The sequence below is a fragment of the Physcomitrium patens genome, chromosome 21 (genome assembly GCF_059467195.1).
Source record: "Physcomitrium patens ecotype Gransden chromosome 21, ASM5946719v1, whole genome shotgun sequence".
NCBI classification, from domain to species: domain Eukaryota; kingdom Viridiplantae; phylum Streptophyta; class Bryopsida; order Funariales; family Funariaceae; genus Physcomitrium; species Physcomitrium patens.
The window spans coordinates 15,712,279-15,732,364 of NC_143430.1; the positions used below are offsets into that span (position 1 = coordinate 15,712,279).

Consider the following 20,086-nt stretch of genomic DNA (forward strand, 5'->3'; position numbering starts at 1 on the left):
CATGACCAAAAAAATAAAGGTACCCCAAGGAGTGGATAAAAGCCATTTTATGGTGATCTTGTGGAGCTATTACAATTTGATTATAACTAAATATCCATCCATAAAATTATAGGTTTTGTGACTTGCCACCTCCTTTAGAACACTATTAATGAAAGGGAAAAAATGGTCTTTTTGGGTGTATTTATTGACTTTTCTATAATCTATCCATGCTTTTAATTTACCATTCTTTTTCTTCTCAAGGACCATAGGAGAGAACAAATTTGTTATTTCTACTGGCTTAATAAAACCAACTTGTAACAATTTTTTCAACTCTCCTTTAATAATCAATTGGAGTTGAAGGTTTATACATATTTCTTTTTGTCTTATTACCTTGGCACCAAGAATGAGGGGAATATGGTGCTTAGCCACCTCAAGTAGTATATCCTTCAAATCTTTGTAGGACCATGTAAAAATATCTCAATATATTATGATTAAATCATAATATTTAGACATCTCTTCTTGGTTTAAATGAGCTCCAATTTTAATACTTTTGGACTCTTTTTCTTTATGAAAAATATCTATGAATGTCGACTTAGATTCTTGTATTGGAGATTATTCTAAAGAATTTCGATACTAGGTTCAAGTTGTGTGCTTGTTATTAATTTAGTTTGTTGATGGTAAAGAGTTGTGATACAATGATTTATATTAAATCTACTAGTCATCTTTTCTATCATACTATTTAAGAAGTATGTAACTTGATCACTAATTAAAATTTTTTAGAGAACCAAATTGACTAATGATTTGTTCATACATAAAATTAGCTACATGGATAGCATTGTTGGTTTTGACAGCCCATGCTTTAGTCTATTTTGTTAGATATTTTGTGGCCAAAACAATATATTTCATCATTCTTAAAGAATTACAATGAATTTCTTCTATGTAATTAATTCTTAGTTTTTTTTAAAAAAACAATTAAAGGCAAGGATATGTAGAAAAGAAGTACCATATGCAAATTATTTTTTGCATAACATTGGCAAGTGTCACATTTTTTAGCATAATCATGCACATCTTAAAATATGATAGGCCAATAATATCCTATTTTCATTATCGTTGTAGCAGTTAATCTACTCGAGAAGTGTCTCCCATATACACTATTATGGCATGTCATTAATATAGCTAGTACTTTATCAACTACTATACATTTTCTAAGTAGACCATTTACTCATTGATAATATAATTATTTTTTTATAATAGCAAAATAAATACTATTAACTCTAATCTTATATTATACATATTTAGATAACTTTTTTGAAAACTATATATATATATATATATATATATATTATAATATGATTGTATCAAGTAGAATGGATGGAAATAATAATAAAAAAAATCATCTACCAAGTTGTCATCAATAAGAACAAGATTTAATTCTCCTTCTAACCTTAAAAGGTAATTAGCTTTGTCATATAATTTTTTAGTTTTGCATTCCACCTTGTAGTCAAATTTTTATAATAATAATATCCATCAAGTTATATGACCACTTGAATTTGCTTATTGATTAAATATTTGATGGCCATATGATCAACAAAAAATACCATAAAATTTAATAGAAGGTAATGTTATAATTTCTTTATAGAAAAAACCATGGCTAAGTATTTTCTTTTCGTGGTACTATAATTTTGTCTTCCCACATTTAATTTTTTTCTAGCAAATGCTATAAGATAATCTTTATATCCTATCATATAAACAAAGATTGGTATATGTGAGTGTAAAATTCATCCTTCTACCCAAATAATAAGATGGCCTCAATTAAGAGTTGTTTGTAATGGGTAGTGTGAAGTAGAAGATACAATGAACAAGAACAAAAGAAGAAACAATACAAATAAGTGAAAGGAATGTATACAAGCAAATATACACTCCAAAATTGGTCACAATTTGTTCACGAAGTTTTTATCTAGTAAAAAGTAAAAAGTAAAAAGTATATTTTTAGGAAGTTAATTTTTTAAGCTTTCCAATGATGTAAGAAACATGTAAATCCGAATTACTATGAGTAAGTTATAAAGGTTTAAAAATAACAAATAAATAAATAGAAATTAAGTGAAAATGTTTTATTTCAAGGATAACTTGCTTATAGATCAAGGGTTCGAGCCTCACCAAGACTCACATGTAGTATATATCAGGTGTCTAAAGAGGCCTTGAGGCCTTAGTCTTATCTTCCTACCTATACCCAAGGTGCTACAACCCATATAGGACTTATACACCTTCCTTCCTACAAGGACTAGATTAATTGCTGGTCTTCCTATTTTTTACTAGAAAAAATTATTTTTTGTATTTTTGACTTCACTATGGTATTTTAAAATAATTATTACTATTCAAAAATGAATAAAAATATTAAACCAACGTAGATAATTACCTCTAAGACTTACTAAGACTCCATTTCTTCCACTAATATTCTAATTTTCTATTTTTCTAAGGATTTCTACACTACTTACTATATATTATGATTTAGAGCATTCTAAATGCATATTTTTATCCTAAAATAATAAATGAGTCAATTTGATGACTCATATTATACACAATATATCAAGTCCTATAAACCAATTATAAAGTATGTAATTTAAACCAAATACAAATGCACATCCAATACACTCTTTAATGCCCCTCTTAACTAATTAGAAGATCCTTAAATTAACTAAGACTATAAAACACATATCATTAAAGATGAATAATACAATGAAGTAAATGCTAAAATATACTCTTCTAAATTAGTATTATAGCAGCTAGACCACTAGAGTGTATGATAAAAATAATGAAAGAAATCTTTAATCTTTATTTAGAGATGAGATATGACTAAAAGATTTCTTACAACAAGGACAAATCAAATTCTTTGATAAAATAATTGAAAGAGGTGGTGTGAAACATGCCAAATGCCATCCACATTAATATTGATTACACAAAAGCATGGTAGCAGCCTCTTTCTTTTCATTACATATAAAAAATAAAATAAAATAAAAAATAAAACTATTTGGGATAACTATCAATTTAAGATGTATAAAATCATTAACAGGAAGATGACAAGGAGCACAATTTTTTGAATGTTCTCAATACCTTTGTCTATTCTTATCTTCTAATAAAAAAATACCACTAAAAATAATATTTGTTATATATAGAATTATGTCTCTTGCCTGAATATTAAACTATAGGTACCTTATATTGCAAATATACATAATCTCTTTTAAAAAAAAATTACAATTAAGATCAATAAGCTCTATTACAAATGCAAGCATAACATAAAGTGTTGCAATATTAAGTAATAGATAAGTTTTCTATAGCTGTAGGCATGGCTTGTTCAAAGAACTTTGTCCAATCATATAAACATTGAGTCCAAACATCACGATCATCTAGGTCTACAACTGGAGCTAGATTCTCACATATTGAGCTTAGTAGAATTGGCTCTTATCCATATAACAATTGATAAGGACTATAAGATGTCAAAGATACTTGTCTATTGAAGCAATAATCTATCACAATCTATAACAATATCAAGTACCAACCATGATGGTTGCTATGAAATAATCCATACTTTTATAATCTATGTTTGATAGTTTGAATAACTTGCTTAATTAGGCCATCTATATTAGGATGATTTTTAGATGTGGTATAATGACCTATCAAAGTTTAAATTTTTTTAAGAAACTCTCTTTCTTGATCTGTTAAGATTTCAATAGGTGCTCTAAAACATGCCAATACTTAATCAAGAAAAGTCATAGTTGCCAATTTTGAAGAATTTTGTAATAAAGTAACAAGTTCAATCTACTTGCTAAAATATTCTATCCTTACTAACACATATTTGGCTCTACGTGAGATAATAACAAATAATCCAACAAAGTCCAAAGACCAACAATAACACAAATCTATCATAAGTAATGGCTTCAATTAAGGTGATAAGGTGTTAAAGCTTCATCTAACTCAATCACACACTTCACATCGAGACACATATGTGGCCACTTGTTGATACATACAACTCTACAAATGTTGATTATACAACATAAAATGTATCTTGTGCCTTCAAAATGTCCAAGTTCTTCATGTACTTGGCATTATTGTATAATGTGTATTCTTGCTTGAAAATGCACTAGGCACATAGCTTTGGAAGGTAAGTAGAAATGAAAGAATAATCCAACCAAATCTAATAGAATCTAAAATAATCTTAAGTAAATCTTATTAATCTTAATTGAACTTTGACCAATCAAAAATAAATTTAAAAGAAGCTATAAAAGAAATACAAAGAAGTTCTAAACTAATTCTAAAAAAAAATTCAAATACTTCTTTGATATGATAAGGTCCTAATTACACAGCATTAAATTTACCAAGAAAATCCATTCTTCTGGCATTTTGTAACATTAGTTTATTTTCTTGTCTTAATAGTTAGTAGGTTAAAGGTTGGTTAGTAATTTTACCTTCTAGGCTATAGAGACTTTTAGAAAGAGCATAAATTGGTAAAATCAGGTTAAAAGTGATAAATAATTAGCATGATTGATACTAAGGTTAAGTTAAGGATAGGATTGGGCTAAAAAATCCCAAAGATAGATTAGATTGATATCCGGAGGTCAACCATTTGTAAGACAAGGTCAAAATCAGACCTCCAACCACTAAAACAACCATCTAAGGCAAAATATGGGAGGCATTTGAAGATCAGCAAATAGGATTGGAGAGCTTGTTCCAAAACAAGTCTTAAGTAATCATCTAACAATGCGGTTGAAAGATATCTCAGTTTTTGTACAAGAAGGTATTGAAAGTTGATAATTTGGGATTGGATAGAGTTTCTATGATATCTGAAGATCTACTTGTTGGATCAAAGTGAAATTTGGCATAGTTTTAGAAGGCTTGAAGATCAAGCTACACACGAATTTTGAGTTGAAGTTAATGGTTGGAGAAGGAAAAATCACTAGTAGAACATTTGCATCAACTTTTAAGTTGATGGCCAAGTAACATCAATGTGGTTTTTGGAAATTTTCTCACAATTTGTAAATTGAATTGGGGTGAATTCTTTTTGAGCACATAAGAGACATATAGTGGCATTTGAGTTGCAAAATTTTGCTCCAAATAGATGGTTAGATTAGGAGCTACAGCTTGCTAAAGCTTGCTAATTAGAATTAGAGCTTGGAAAGAAAAATCAAATGTATCAGAAAGTGCAAACTGACAGAGAGGGCAAATGCTCTCAGCTTGTAGGTTGGTGTAGGTTTTCTTCCGAATTGGCTCAGGGGCGAGGGCGTTGTACACAGGGTCATGCAGCGTCGGACATGCTGCTAAGCGTGGCCCTTGGCAGAGCAGACACAGAGGACTGCGCACCTGCCCGATTGGAGCTGGCTTCCCGTGTCTTGGCTGAATGTCGAGGAGCTGAGCGACGCCGACGTGCGATGAAATGAAATGTAGAGTGAGGTGCTTAAGAGTAGTGAGTGGAAGTACCACACTACGCTATGAAGCCTGTGGTAGCATTTTGATGGTTTCGGTCGGGAAGATTTGCCTGGCTCTTGGATCCGATGTGCGTTGTGAATTTGGCTTTGGAGGGCTTTGATTGGTAAGAGACATCGTAAAAGCTATCGGCTGGGGCTTGGTGGGAGGTCTTAGGTTGGCTATATTGGGTTGCGTTGCGTTGTCGCAGTAGTTGCGGAGCCGGGCGGCATTTGGAAGCGGTATGAACCTTGGCGAGTGCGAGGGTGGATGTTGAACATGAGGTCGTGTACTTGTTGACGAAGCGAGGATCTGAGGATAAGAGGCGTAAGCTTTGGGCGAGCGGCCAACATGCAGGCTGTTAGTCGCCTCGGCAGCCCGCGGGTAATTCGATGGCGGAAAGGGGAGTTGATCGGAGCAGGGTACACTTAGCTGCCTGCCCTGTCCAAAGCGATGTCAGGCCTGTGGACTCTTCCCTTTACCTGCCAATGGGTGGGTAAACACGCTACAGGCTTGTGACCTCGCGACGGACTCTGCAACCCTGGCTGCCTTCTGTCTTCGGGAATCTTCGTGGTTAAAGGCTCCAAACGACGGGAGCACGCTGGGGCTGTGTGCCATTTGGCGACGTTGCTCCGAAGCTTGGCAGTGGTTGTGAACGCTATCTCCCTCTCTGGGAATAATAGCTCCCCTAACGCCGCTCCTGCAGGCCGAATCCGTGTCACCGAAACGCCCTGAGACATTGACGTGGTTTTTGGCTCGGTTGGTGTGTCGGAGAAGGATGTCCTTCTGCCTCCTTGCTGACGTTGCTGGGCCCTGCGATATTTGCAGGAGCATATGGGCGAGTGTACATGGGCTTGAACCTGGACTCTGGCGAGCTGATTGCAGTGAAGCAGATGTGCATTGCACATAATAACGCCACCAAAGGTAGGGCTCAGTCCCACACTCGCGAGCTGGAGGAAGAGGTGAAGCTTCTTCAGAATCTGTCCCATCCCAGCATTGTGCGTTATCTGGGGACTGCGAGGGAGGAGGAAGCTCTGAACATTTTCCTTGAATTCGTTCCTGGAGGATCGATTGCCTCTCTCCTGGGAAAATTCGGTTCCTTCACGGAGACGGTCATGCGGATGTATACTAGGCAGCTGCTCCTGGGATTGGAATACCTCTACAATAACCATATCATGCACCAGGACATCAAGGGTGGGAACATTCTGGTGGACAACAAAGGGTGCATCAAGCTTGCTGATTTCGGTGCGTCTAAGAAAGTCGTTGAGCTCGCTACCATCTCCGAAGCTAAATCGATGAAAGGAACCCCTTACTGGATGGCTCCCGAGGTCATTCGGCAGCCTGGCCACAACTGGCAGGCCGACATGTGGAGCGTCGGGTGCACCGTCATAGAGATGGCGACTTGCAAGCCTCCCTGGAGTCAGCAGTTTCAGGAGGTAGCAGCGCTGTTTCATATAGGAACTACCAAGTCTCACCCTCCCATTCCCGACCACTTGTCTGCGGATGGGAAAGACTTTCTGTTGAAACTTTTGCAAATGGAGCTTCGGTTGAGGCCGAGCGCTGCAGAGATGTTGAAGCATCGGTTTGTACAGAGCTATGAGGTATGTAGCGGTCGGGAGGGTGGCGAGGGCGGTCGAGTGTCGGAAGGGGATGTGCGGCCGACAAATAGCGGGTGCAGCGTGAGAACGCCAATGTCTTTCCTGGATTCCTTGAAAGGTTCACTTCGGCAGGGTGGTGTGGAATTGTGGGATTCGGGTGGTGAGTCTGTGAAGGAGCCCGCGTTTTCCTTCAAGGATCCTCAAGCGTCGTTCGAAAGGTACTTGAACACGGACAGTGCTGAGATCGCTCACGCCGAGGATCTGAATTGTTCTATGCGTTTGGACTCTGTACGGATGGATTCTCTGGGGTTAGGTTCTGTGAGAGACTCTGTCAGGTTGGCTTCCTTGAGGGACTCCGTGAGGTTGGATATGTCGGATTGTTTGCAAACTTGTCGTTCCGGGCAAGTTTTGCCTCGTGGAACCATGTGCGTAAGAGCCGCTCTGTGCAAACTGGGACCTTTCGGTGAGGTCCTGGAGATTGAGGAAATCAAGTGCATTCAACCTATTGTGGAAGTAATCACGGCCGAATCCTGCGAGCATCGGAAGGCGGATTGTTTGTTGAGCAATCTTGAAAGGTATCCTGGAGGGCCTGGGTGGTTTCGCTGGTTAGTTGGATATGTTGTGAACGTAAAGTTAGAGCGTTAGGAGGAGACACGCCCTGTCTGACGCCTTACGTGACCTCCACCCTGCGAACGACGTCTTCATTTTGTGTTGGGCATCACCTGTGAGCGTTCGGGTGCTTGGCTCTCCTTGGTGGGTGGCGTGATCGCTTGGAGCTGTGGTTTCGGTGGATTATGCGTGTGTGCTCAGCAATGTAACGACCTCCATCGCCAGGTTGAACTTGTACTTGAAGCTGCAACAGCAGGTCAAAAGGATTTAATTTGTCTTGGGAATGTTGATGACTTTGGGGAGTGGAAAAGGAGTGGCTGGGCAGGGGCACAAAATTCTCAAGCAGGGCGTTTCAAGTTGTGACACTTGTTTGGGAAAACTTGAGTCCCAGACGACTAGAAGCCAGGTGTGTGGGATGACTAGAGTTTGCCATCTAAGATTACTTTGGAAGTTGGAGAGACTCTTCTTGGAATGGGTTCTTGGGATGTGTATTTTTGCAGCAGTTTAGGTCGAAGTTGTAGATTGCAGATAACTAATGCAAAGTGTGTGTGTGTGGAATGCACAAGTTAGTTATTAAAGGCTAGGAGCAAGGAGCCAGTAGATAGGGTTGTTGCATGTGGTAACTAAGCATGTGAGTTTGGTATTGTGAGGACTTGTTAAGAAGGTGTTGGCAGTAAAATGAACAGAAGTGATCATTAAAGAAGCAAGGAGAAGAGTCAAAGTAGGATGGTTGGGGCTTGAAGTATAGGTAACATATTTTAGAGGTTTCAGTGAGCGGTTTCAGTGAGCCACTGAAACCGCTCTAGATTACAACATAGATGGCTCGGAAGGAGCTGGCAAGGGATAGGTGTGCACGCTCGTAGCAAACAAGCTGCTCCCCCTTGTTACAAGTAATGCAGAATTGTGTCGTGTAGATTCAATTTAGCGGCCTCCCTGGTGGAGACCTTCGGATCCTTAACGTTTATGCGCCTAATTGCTTCAGCTTGAGGACAGCCTTGTAGAACGAGCTACTCACTAGACTGCTGTTGGATTGTCGTTGGCAGGTAAACGGGGACTTTAACATGGTAAAATGGCCTCAAGACAAGTCATCCTTTTGTAGTCGCTTTATATCCGGTGGTGAAAAACTCTCATGGGAAGAACTAAATGTACAGCTTCAGCTATCTGATCCATTCAAGTTCAAAGGCAGACTTTGATTCTCTTGAGATAATTGCCACATGGATGGTGCAGAATTATGGGGAGGCTCGACTGCCACTACGTCTAAGGCCTCCACGACGTAGTACGCAATTATTTGATTCTAGGTAATAGTACTATATCTGATCACTTGCTAGTCCAAATAGATCTTATTCTACACAATGACGGACGCAAACACGACAGTTATAAAATGAACATGTGATTTATGGGCGATCCAGCTGTGATAGAAGCGACGCTCAGAATCTGGGCAAAACCAAGACGAGCTCTCTCCACTTTCTTCACTTGACTCCACAAATCTTTTCAATGGTATAAAAGCTAATGTAAGCAAAAAGCAGATGCAGAAAGCCAAATAGAACAACTGGGTTGGGAGGAACTAATCCGAGCACAGGAACGGCTACAAAGTGACCCTGCAAATGAGGCCTTCCAAATACAAGAAGATAAAACTTGCAGTGCTTTGCTAGCTATTGAAAATTTTAAGCAAGGAAGATGGCTCCAAGCTTGCCTGCGGTGGAAGACTACGAGTGATTCCATGACAAGGGAGCTCTTCTCTGTCGTCAGGGATAAACCAGCTTGCTCCATCATGCTTGAACTCCGTGGCTACAACGAAGAATAGATTTTGGGCAACCCGACCATTGAAGGAGAATGTCTTGCCTATTTCTCTGCACTCTACCAAACCAAGCATAGAGATGCAACCTCCCTACAAGTTGAGCGTGAGATTTTAGAAGCCTTACCCGCAAGCGTAACGCCGCTAATGATGTTCTTCCTTCGCAAGGCAGCGTGTGCCCTTGCCAAAGACTGTGCTCTTGGCCCAAATGACGTAGCAATCGATTATTTCGTGGAGTACTAGGATATCTTTAGGGAGGACTACTCCCATGTGGTCGACGCAGCCCTCACCAGGGGCTCCTTCTCCAATAGCATCAGCAAAGGCCTGATCACTTTGCTACACAAAAGAGGAGACACGACAATTCTTGGAAACTGGTGGAAACTGGAAACTGGTGACCCATCATGCTACTCAATGTGGCATACAAAATATATGCGAAGGCACTGCAAAGACAACTCTAGGATCACCTAGGTGGCATTAACAATCACGATTAGAGAGCTTTCTTCCCATACAGATTCATATTGGACAACATACTTCTTACACATGAGACATTGGCGTGAGCAAAAAAGTCTAAACAAAATGCAATCTTCCTCAAACTAGACTTCTCTAAGACATACAATCAAATGAATTGGAAATTCTTACTCATCATCATGGCTGAAATGGAATTCATCTTAAGGAATTCATAAGCATGGTTCAGCTCACCTTCACTGGGGCAGAGGCGATGATTCATGTCAACAGCTAAGCTACTGCCCTCATTCTTATCCTTTGAGGAGTAAGCAAAGGTTGCTTCTTAGCGCTCTATTTGTTTCTGATAGTGAGAGGAGCCTTCAACGCCAAAGTCAGGTATTTGTTTCTGATAGTGAGAGGAGCCTTCAACGCCAAACTCAGGTATTTGTTTCGGATAGTGAGAGAGGCCTTCAACGCCAAAGTCAGGCAAGTCCAACAAGTCAAATGGATTTAGGGAGTAGACTTACCAAGATCAACAGCCCAGCAACTCATCCTGCAATTTGCAGAAAATACTTCCTTCACGATAAAAGCTGAGAGGAATTTAGTTGCCAACCTTGTTAAGATCTTGTTCACATTCCGCAAAGCCTTTGGCTTAGTCATTAACTAGTCTAAATCTGGAGTATACTAGATTGGCAGGAAAACCACCCCCAGCATGAATCCAGATTTATGATTGAATTTGGTTGGAAGGTAACTTAATCAAGTTACCAGGCACCTTGTTTGGACTATCCCTAACCACATTTGACATGGATAAGTTTCTACTTAACAAAGTAAAGGAGAAATTCAACTATTAGAGCATAATTAAACTCTCATTGATTGAAAGATGCTTCATATTGTACCAAATTTTGATTTCAATACTCTAGTATTTTATAGGCCTATGAGCTGATTCTAAGAAGGTGATCAAGCATATATGAAAAGTCTCCTACAAAACTACATGTAAGCTAGACATGAGCATGAAACACGGACGTTGTCATGATGTAATATGACTATATAGTGAAATTATAATCAAAATTGAATTTCTAATTAATATCTAATTATCTTAGTTCAATTATAATTTGAGGTATCCAAACGTGGCTTTTATAAAAGCCTCTTAGGTTATTTTTTATCTTAATAGTTAGTAGGTTGAAGGTTAGTTAGTAATTTTACCTTCTAGATTGTAGAGACTCTTCTACTACCTTAGAAAGATCATAAATTAATAAAATCAGATTAAAAGAGGTAAAAATAATTAGTATAGTTGGTACTAGGATTAAGTTGAGAGTAGGATTGGACTAAAAAAACCTTAGGATAGATTAGATTGATACCCGAGGGTCCACCGTTTGTGAGATAGGGTCGAAATCAAACCTCTGGCCACTAAAATGATGGTTTAGGACAAAATAGGGATTCATTTGAAGATTGGAGAATAAGTTTTGAGAGTTAGCTTGAAGTTCTTTCCAAAGGCATAATGATTGTTTTTGGAGGGTTTTAGAGGACTTAGCAATTGTTGTTCAAAGTCAGGATTTATATTGGTGATTTGAATTTTTTATAATATAATTAGGGCTAGAAATTTTGGCTAGTTTGTGCAATTGGTATAACATCTACGGTTGAAAATTTGAAACTGTTTGGATTATTAGATGTGCTAAGTGTATACAAAATTTTGTGATAATCTAATGGTTTGGTTTAGAGATATCTGGTTTATAGCACAAGAGGATTTTGGAAGTTGGTAGTTTGAAGTTGGATAGGGTTTTTGTGATATTTAGAGATCTATCAGTTGGATCAAAGTGAAATTTGGAATAGTGTTGAAGGACTTGAAGATCAAGGTGCACAACAATTTTGAATCAAAGTTAACAATTGAAAAGGAAGAAATCAGTGCTAGGATTTTTGCTTCACTTTTCAAGTTGGCAGCCGAGTAACAATAGTACAATTTTTGGAGGTTTTCTCACAATTTGTAAGTTGGATTCGGCTAAAAATATTGGATCATATAGAAGACTTACATTGACAATTTCATGCAAAATTTAACATCAAGTGGACGGTCAGATTGGATATTACAGCTTGTTAAAGCTCATTGATTAGGATTGGGATTTACAAGAAAAATCTAAATTGCTGAAATATGAAAGTAACAAGGTAATTGGGATTTATGTGTAGTTAAGGCTACTAAAAAGAGTGTTTTTAGCACTTTTTAATTGAAATTCAGATTATATTCTTCTCATATGGATGAAACCTATTAGGATTTTTTGGATACTTGTGAAATACAATCTCACCTTCCACAACTAGGTGCCCGATGCATTCCCGAGCAAGATAACATGTAATACGACAATGTAAATAGCTTGAGGTCTATGTATAGATAAGAAATAAGCCAAATATTTGAGTTTCATTAATCTTAAAGCCATGCTAGCCACACTTCTTAACAAATGATTGGTTAAAGCTTATAAGCTCAAGCAATCAAACTTGCTTCTCTTCTTGGACTATTAATTGTCTTGATTCTAGCCCAAATAAGGTGACGAATGGTTATAAGATCCTTTGTGGTGCATGGTGCCAAACCACCAAAGTGCCTTTAGATCCAAAATTTGGAATTGCATCACCTGTACTTCGAAATCAATAAAAGCCTATATCTAGTAGAAAAAATCCAACTCCTTTAATTCTATCTTAAATACAAATCTATGATATGGCTTAGAATTTGAAAGCACCATTTACTTTGCTTTCTCAAGATTTTAAGCCATGTAACAATTTTTATGTAGATTATAGAGAGTAAAAGATTATTGGAGACAAATCATTTTTGAGTATCTATTTTTGTCATGGATACACTGTACAAAAGACCAAACAAGAAGTTGAATAAAAGAATTTCAACAATAAAGCTAACAACAACTTAATTAAACTAGGTGAATACAAAATTAACACCAAGAGAGGTCAATTAAAGCTTCAAGAAATGTATTATGAAGATTGAGGATCTTTTCAACCTCAATTCCAATATATACTAGGTATTAGAAAGCTTTTTGAGAAGTTTCCATATTGCTTAAAGATAAAACAATCCTATGAAGCTTCTTAGACTTTCTTAATCCTCTTAGAACTTTTTAAAATCTGTAGGAATATTTTTTAAATCATTTAGAATTTTCTAAGAATATTTTTAGATTATTCTATTAAAATATTTTTAAAATATTTTTAAAATATTTTTGAATCTTTTAAAGCTTCATAAATAGCTTCATCTTAAGGATGAACTTACATAAGTTGCAAGAACTAGAATGATTGACCTAGTAGTTATGATATGAAAAGCTCTAATTCTTGCTTTACTTTAAAATTCATGATCTAAAGACTCCCTAAATATTCTCCAATTTGATATATTAGATCATAAATTAGATACTCCAAACTTTAAGATCACTATGAATAATATTTATATTCTTTATTATATACAATATCTTAGTAGTAGCTTCATAGAAAAGTCATCATAAAATAGATTTAGGTTTTTGAGGACAACATCAATGAAACTCTTGTACCTTTTATGGCATATTAATTAGATTTATTATTGATTCCTACATATATTCATTAATATCATATTAGTGCCAATGAATAAAATACTCTAACTTATTTATTCTTCACCAAGAATCAAGGACATTTTTTATCTCATATTCTACATGATTACCTATTTCAATACAAGGTAGTGATGGTTGCATTCTTCCTAGAATATTTGATTTTGAATAAGCTTCTAAAAAAAAAACATAAAAGACTATATATACTTTCATGGATATAGGTAATTCTAACCAATATGTCATTAGATTGATTTGCTTTTGAATACAAAATGGTCTCAATCTTTAATAGTATAACTTTTTGTAAGGCCAATTGGTCTTAATATTTCATGAAAGAAGCCATACTTTATCTATAACTTAAAAAATAAGAGATTATTTTTTAAATTTTTTTAAAGATGATTTGTAAGAATCTTAAGTTGCTTGTAAATGGAGCTTCAAAATTATCTCGAATTATGACAATTATTTTGTAAGATCTCTAATTGTTAAGTTTTCATCCTTTGGTGTACCTAATAAATCAAACTTTGTATAGTAATCATAATTGGAGTAAAATGGTGTTTGCTAAATTAAAATATGAAGAGTATTATTATAAGCAAAATTTCTTAAAGATAAATATGAGATTTAATCATCTTATTAATAGTTGATGGTACATTACAAATATTATTCCAAAACTTGATTGACTTATTGTATTTGACTGTCAATTTAAAAATAGAAGATAGAAGATAGATGAAATTTTGATATTTACCTTCAATATTTCAAAATGAGTTCCAAAATTTTGATAAAAATTGAAGTCCTTGATTAAAAATGATATCATCAAGTAGGCCATGATATCAATATATATTGTCAAGAAAGAGCCTTGCCATTTCTTTTCTAAAAATTAATTTTTTGCATGAAACAAAATGTACTATCTTTGTAAGTCAATCCACAATAATATGGATGACATAAAATATAGTTGATGGTGGTTGATCAGTGATAGAATTTATTGATATTGAAGATCATAGTTGCTTCAGAATTGAAAATGGCTATAGAAGTTCATAAGCTCGATGTCTAAAATTCTTGGATCTTGAACAAATATCAAATGGGAGGATAAAGTTTTTTACAGTCTTTTATATTTAAGTTCATCAAAAATCTCTAGAGTTAAGTTTTAATATTTTATTAAATCCAAAATATCTTTCAATTGAGAAATCATGGTAAGATTGAAGAATACAAAGTCATATTAATCCTTCTAGAATATATAAACAATCTTCAAAATACAAAAGATCTTCTACAAATTTAAACTTATTGTTATTATGACATTGCTTGATATTATGAAATAATGAATTCTTAGCTGACATTGTACAAATTTGTTCAAAAAATACTTATATCAATAAGTATAATCATAGAAGTCGCATAAAGACAAAATTATTTTCGCTTTAAGAAAGTAGAATATTATTGATTAAATGCTGCTCTTTTAGCCTTTGGAGTAAGATATGATCTCCTTGATAAAGCATTTGATAGTCTTTTTTACTTCTTTAGTCAATATATAATCATAAAATCAAAATAAAATAATGACATATTCAAATGAGCTTGAGGCAATTCAGAATCCAAATTAATATGAAATATTCTAAGTTTTACAGTTTATATATACACTCATAGAATATGTAGTGCCATCCAACAAGTGATGTCATTTTTACAAAGAATCTATAATTGCAGCAAGCTCTTCATTATAAATCTTATAATTGATCTTTGTAGATGAAAATATTTTAGAATAGAATGCAATATGGTGGAGCTTTCTATCTTTTCTCATTTGTAATATAATAGCTCTTAATGCAAAGTCAAAAAGATCAATCTCCAAATAAAAGGTCTTTGTAAAAGTTTGGATGCATTAAGATAGGAGCCATAGCAAAACTTGCCTTCAAATCTTAAAAAGCCTTTTATGCTTGAGATCTCTATTCCAATTTGTCTTTAAATATCAACAAAATGAGAGGAGTAGCAACTTAGGAGTAATTCTTAATAAATATCCAATAGAAATTAGTAAATCTAAAGAAATATTATACATCCTATATTATCTTTAGAATTTCTTATTATATTATAGTTTGAAGTTTCTTTGGATCTATCAATAGATCTTCATTGAATATTATATATTTAAGAAACTTCACTTTTATTTGATAGAATATATATTTTTTTTTTAATTTGGCATATAATCTTACATCTTATAACTTTTATAAAATTAATCTCATATATTTTTTATATTCTTTAGGAATCTTAGAATAGATTATCATATCATCAAGATAATAGATAACAAACTTGTCTAAGAATTTTACTAAAATATCATTCATCAAATGCTAGAATATAGCTAGAGTATTTGTCAATCCAAAAGGCATGACATTATATTCAAAATACTCATACCTTGTCTAAAATATTGTCTTCTATTTATTTCCTTCTTTAATCTGTACCAAATTATATATTCTATAGAGATTTATTTTGGCATAGATCTTGGCTTGATCAAATTTCTCCAAAAGCTCTAATATCAATAGTAATAGGTAACAATTCATCACAATTATTTTATTAAGATCACAATTATTAATATATATTTAGAAAGTTCTATCTTTCTTTTTTATAAAAAGTATTGATACAACTGCTAGAAATATGGAATGCCAAATAAAAGACGTTACAAGATTTTCATTGATATAATCTTTCAATGCCAAAAACTCATTTTGTGATAGGTTGTAGATTTGATCAAATGGTAGTTGAGTCCCTTCTTGAAGATTGATGGTACAATCATACGGTTGATGTTCTAGCAATATGTCAAGATTCTTCTTTTTGAAGACATCTTAAAACTCTTTATATTACTTCTATATGTACAAGTTTTGACTTTTTTATTGAAATAATTTTATGAAGCTTGAAAAATTCTTCATCTAAAAAGCAAGCAGATACTCTTGAATCTAATTAGACATTTGTTTGAAGTTTTTGCAGGCCAAGAAATAAAGGTATAATAAAAAAATAAGCAAGTTGGGCAAAGAAAGAAGGACCTTGACGAATTTGAGGTATTAGAATGGATATTTTTATTTTCCTAAATAATCTTATTCCTAGTCCTAATTGTAGGTTGTTGCTTTGGACAATTTTCAAATTTGTGGCCTTCTTTGCCACAATACAAGTATAAACCTTATTCAAATTGATCCTTCTTCTCTTTTGTTATGAGAAGTTTGAACCATACTACATGAATTTGTATATCTTAAGCTCCAAAGTGTAGAAGTAATGTATTTGTTGAAGCAATAGAATACAAATTTTTAGTTTTTTGCTTTCTCAAAGTCCACAAATGTTGATCTTGATGACATTAAAATAATTGATTATTACACTTTACAACTTGATTCATAGCTTTATTGAATGTTTGATGATCAAGTAATGATAATAATAGGTCTTTTATATCATGCCTTAGTTTCCAATAGAATTGGCTTATAAGAGCTTGTTCATCCTAATTGATGTTAAAAGCCTATTGCCTAAAATCAAATATATAAATTGATGTAGAGTGTGATCCTTGACTTAATGAGCGAATTTTTGTTGTTTCTTATTAGACCTTGTCATGTTCTCCAAATACCTTTACAAATGCTTCTAAAAAAGCTTCGAAGTTGCTCAAGATTAGAAATTTCTTCTTAAAAAAAGAAAAAAGGAAAGATAAGGCTTGTCCTATAAACAAGGTTCCAATTAAATCAATTTGCAATTCCTTTGTTGAATAACATTCAAGTTGTAGAAAAGTTATCAATGAAATTTGGTTAATAAATCCTTGATATTTGAAGTGTATCATTAAATATTTCTAGAAGATTAATCCGAAGCTTCTTATATTATTGAATAAGTGAGTTTTCTTATTGATGTACATGTACGAATACCTCTTTGGCTATAAAAGCTTGATAAAGTAATTGCACCATATACTAAACTACTCCAAGTCTTACATCTCTATAAAATCTTACAAAAAAATCCTTCAATTTCAATAATTCTACAAGATAAATCATTTAGTATGTTTATAATAATATCTAATTTGGATTTAAGAGACTCAACCATATTAACATCTTTATCTCTAGCCATCTTCAAAGAAAAAAATAGAAATTTCTACACAATATCAATTTAAAAGAAGCTACTCCGCAACCTATAAAGAGCTCAAATGTCTTTAGGAAGAGAGATAATCTACTCTCTATGAAGAAGGATTAAGCTCTAGTATTAATAAGAGAGTTACACTTGACAAACTATTATGGATACACTATACAAAAGATCAAATAAGAAGTTGAACAAAGAAATATCAACAAAAAAGCTAGCAAGAACTTAATTAAATCAAATGAGTACAAGATTAATACCAAAAGAAATGAGTAAGAGCTCTTAGAGATGTATTGTTGAGATTGAGGATCCCCTTAACTTCAATTCCAATATATTCTAGATATTAGGAAGTTTTTTGAAAAGTTCTCATATTTCTTGAAGACAAAGGAGTCTTAGAAAGCTTCTTGCCCACTTCTTTAATTCTCCTAGAACTTTCTAAAATCTGTTGGAATATTTTTAGAACTTTCTAAAAATCTTTCTAGAAGCTTTTTTAAAATATTCTAAAAAACTTTTGAAACCTATTAGAACTTGATAGAATATTTTTAAAATATTTTCATAATCTTCTTATTGAATATTGATAATAACTTTAGTTTGTAATCAAACTCACATTCCAACTTTCAAATAACAAAGAAATTAGGTGGCATGTAATCTATATGGCCATTCAAAATACCTATAGACCAATGCTCCACATATACAATACTATTGCCGGCTCAAACAATTAGATCAAACTCTTTCTTCAAGAGCTTGATATCACTTTATTATTCATATAATGAAATAGTAGCAAGTTCCAACACTCATATGAATAGTTTGTCAATCTCTTAATTGATAAATTCCATAAGAAATCATTTATCATGATGCCGACCATTCAAACCTTAGCCATTGTACCAGATGTTCTAACATGGCTCACATCATCATCTATGCTTTAGACTGCCTAAAGCCTTGGCATCATGAGTAGTGAGCATATTTATTGCATTCCATGCAAGATGAAGGTTATCAGTATGGTAAAAGGATTCTACTAATATCTAATATGCTTTTCCTACAAATCCATTAGAGGCTTATATTTTGACTCACATTGTTTTGGTTGGCTTAGAAACATCTCTATTTTGACATACATCACCAAGAATGTTTGTAATTGTCTCACCAATGTAGAGATTTCAGTGGATCTATACAACACCAAGTAAAGAAACTAAGTCCCTTTTGACATTCTTTTTAATTGGACAAATATTTGGCATAAGAAGTGAGCTAAAAAAGAAGCTTCATTAATTTAGAGTATTTATTACAAAGCTTATGCAGTTAACAAGTGGTAGAAGAAGATCAGTTCCAAAATAGATCCTTTGTACCTATTCTGTCCTAGCATCAACAAGTCAATAATTCATCAATTCTAACATTATTCCAAAACTTAAAAAAGGAAGGAATTATATTCATCTATTATGCATGATTTACAAAGCAACCATAACAACCCATGAGCATGCTTTAAACTAAATTGGCACATTTACATATTTATTGAAAACCTATCTAAACAATTCTGCAAAGTACAATTCATCTAAAATCTCTTAAAAAGAATCATGTAATGGAAATTATGGCTAAAGTATAATGCAATGGTATTCAATAGAAATAGAGAGCCACTTGAAAAAAGTCGCTACATTGATTTGGCAAAGTTTTTAGGACTATGCTTGAATTGATTGGCACAAATTGTTTTACCAATTGCTTCAATAATTGTTGGAAAAAGATCACATTGATAATTCTAGACTCGATAATTTTGACACCATTCAAGAAAACAATAGAATACTATGTTCTAGGTCCAATAGAATTGTCTAATGGCAACACAATACACCTTGAGATTAGTCCCCATAAATCCACCAATAAAGATGGATTGTAATATAAATTAATTTGAATCACTGCATCAATCTTAACCAGGTAGTGGTTTCTCAAAGTATTTACAATTTCATCGATTTAAATTACTGAGTTCATGGAATTGCTTTGATTGAAATCTAACCTTTCATTATTCTGAAGTATGCACAATGAGCTGGCAGAATCAATTAGAAGATTTTGAGATGAAATGGCACCATTGTAAAACAAGTTATAGAACAACTATAAATATTAAATAAAAATATATTAACGCATAATTTTACGGTCTCTCTAAACATGTAAGTCATTTCATATTTATTACATAGTACTTTATGACTAATTAAGTAACGTACCAAAGAGAAAATATTAGTATAAAAATCAGCCTACACAATTTGTTATTAAACTAGCAGATTGGAACTGCGATGTTGGGGTGACTTGAACAAAGAACAAAAAGATAAAAAAAAAATATATATATATACAGTGTAGATGGCGAACTAGACTCTTATAATTATGTGACTCAATAATATAATGGGTTAAAACTAGTATTGAACGCGGTTAGCAGCAAGAACAAGTTTCTATTGGTTAGCTATTGGTTAGCTCTCCAAGAACAAGTTCGGAAGAGACTTTAAACAGAAAACTAGAGCCGACTCTGATAAGGTTAAGATATTTAGAATCGAATCAGGTTAAGATTTAGAGTTGACGGCAGTTGACAAGCAAACCTAGGAAGTTTCAGATGA

At 33.9% G+C, this 20,086-nt stretch overlaps 1 protein-coding gene across 2 annotated transcripts; it reads left to right on the forward strand.

Annotated features, from left to right (window-relative positions):
• The first annotated feature begins 5,231 nt into the window (after positions 1-5,231).
• On the forward strand, positions 5,232-10,031 carry LOC112274183 (mitogen-activated protein kinase kinase kinase NPK1). Of its 2 annotated transcripts, none has more exons than XM_024503421.3 (2): positions 5,232-8,049; positions 8,687-10,031. In XM_024503421.3, exon 1 carries the CDS (start codon positions 6,285-6,287, stop codon positions 7,677-7,679), a length of 1,395 nt encoding a protein of 464 aa, XP_024359189.2. In that variant the 5' UTR covers positions 5,232-6,284; the 3' UTR covers positions 7,680-8,049; positions 8,687-10,031. The 2 variants fall into 2 exon arrangements, with proteins under 2 accessions (XP_024359189.2, XP_073385811.1); XM_073529710.2 differs by having other exon boundaries at positions 5,232-7,868.
• Positions 10,032-20,086: the final 10,055 nt, after the last annotated feature.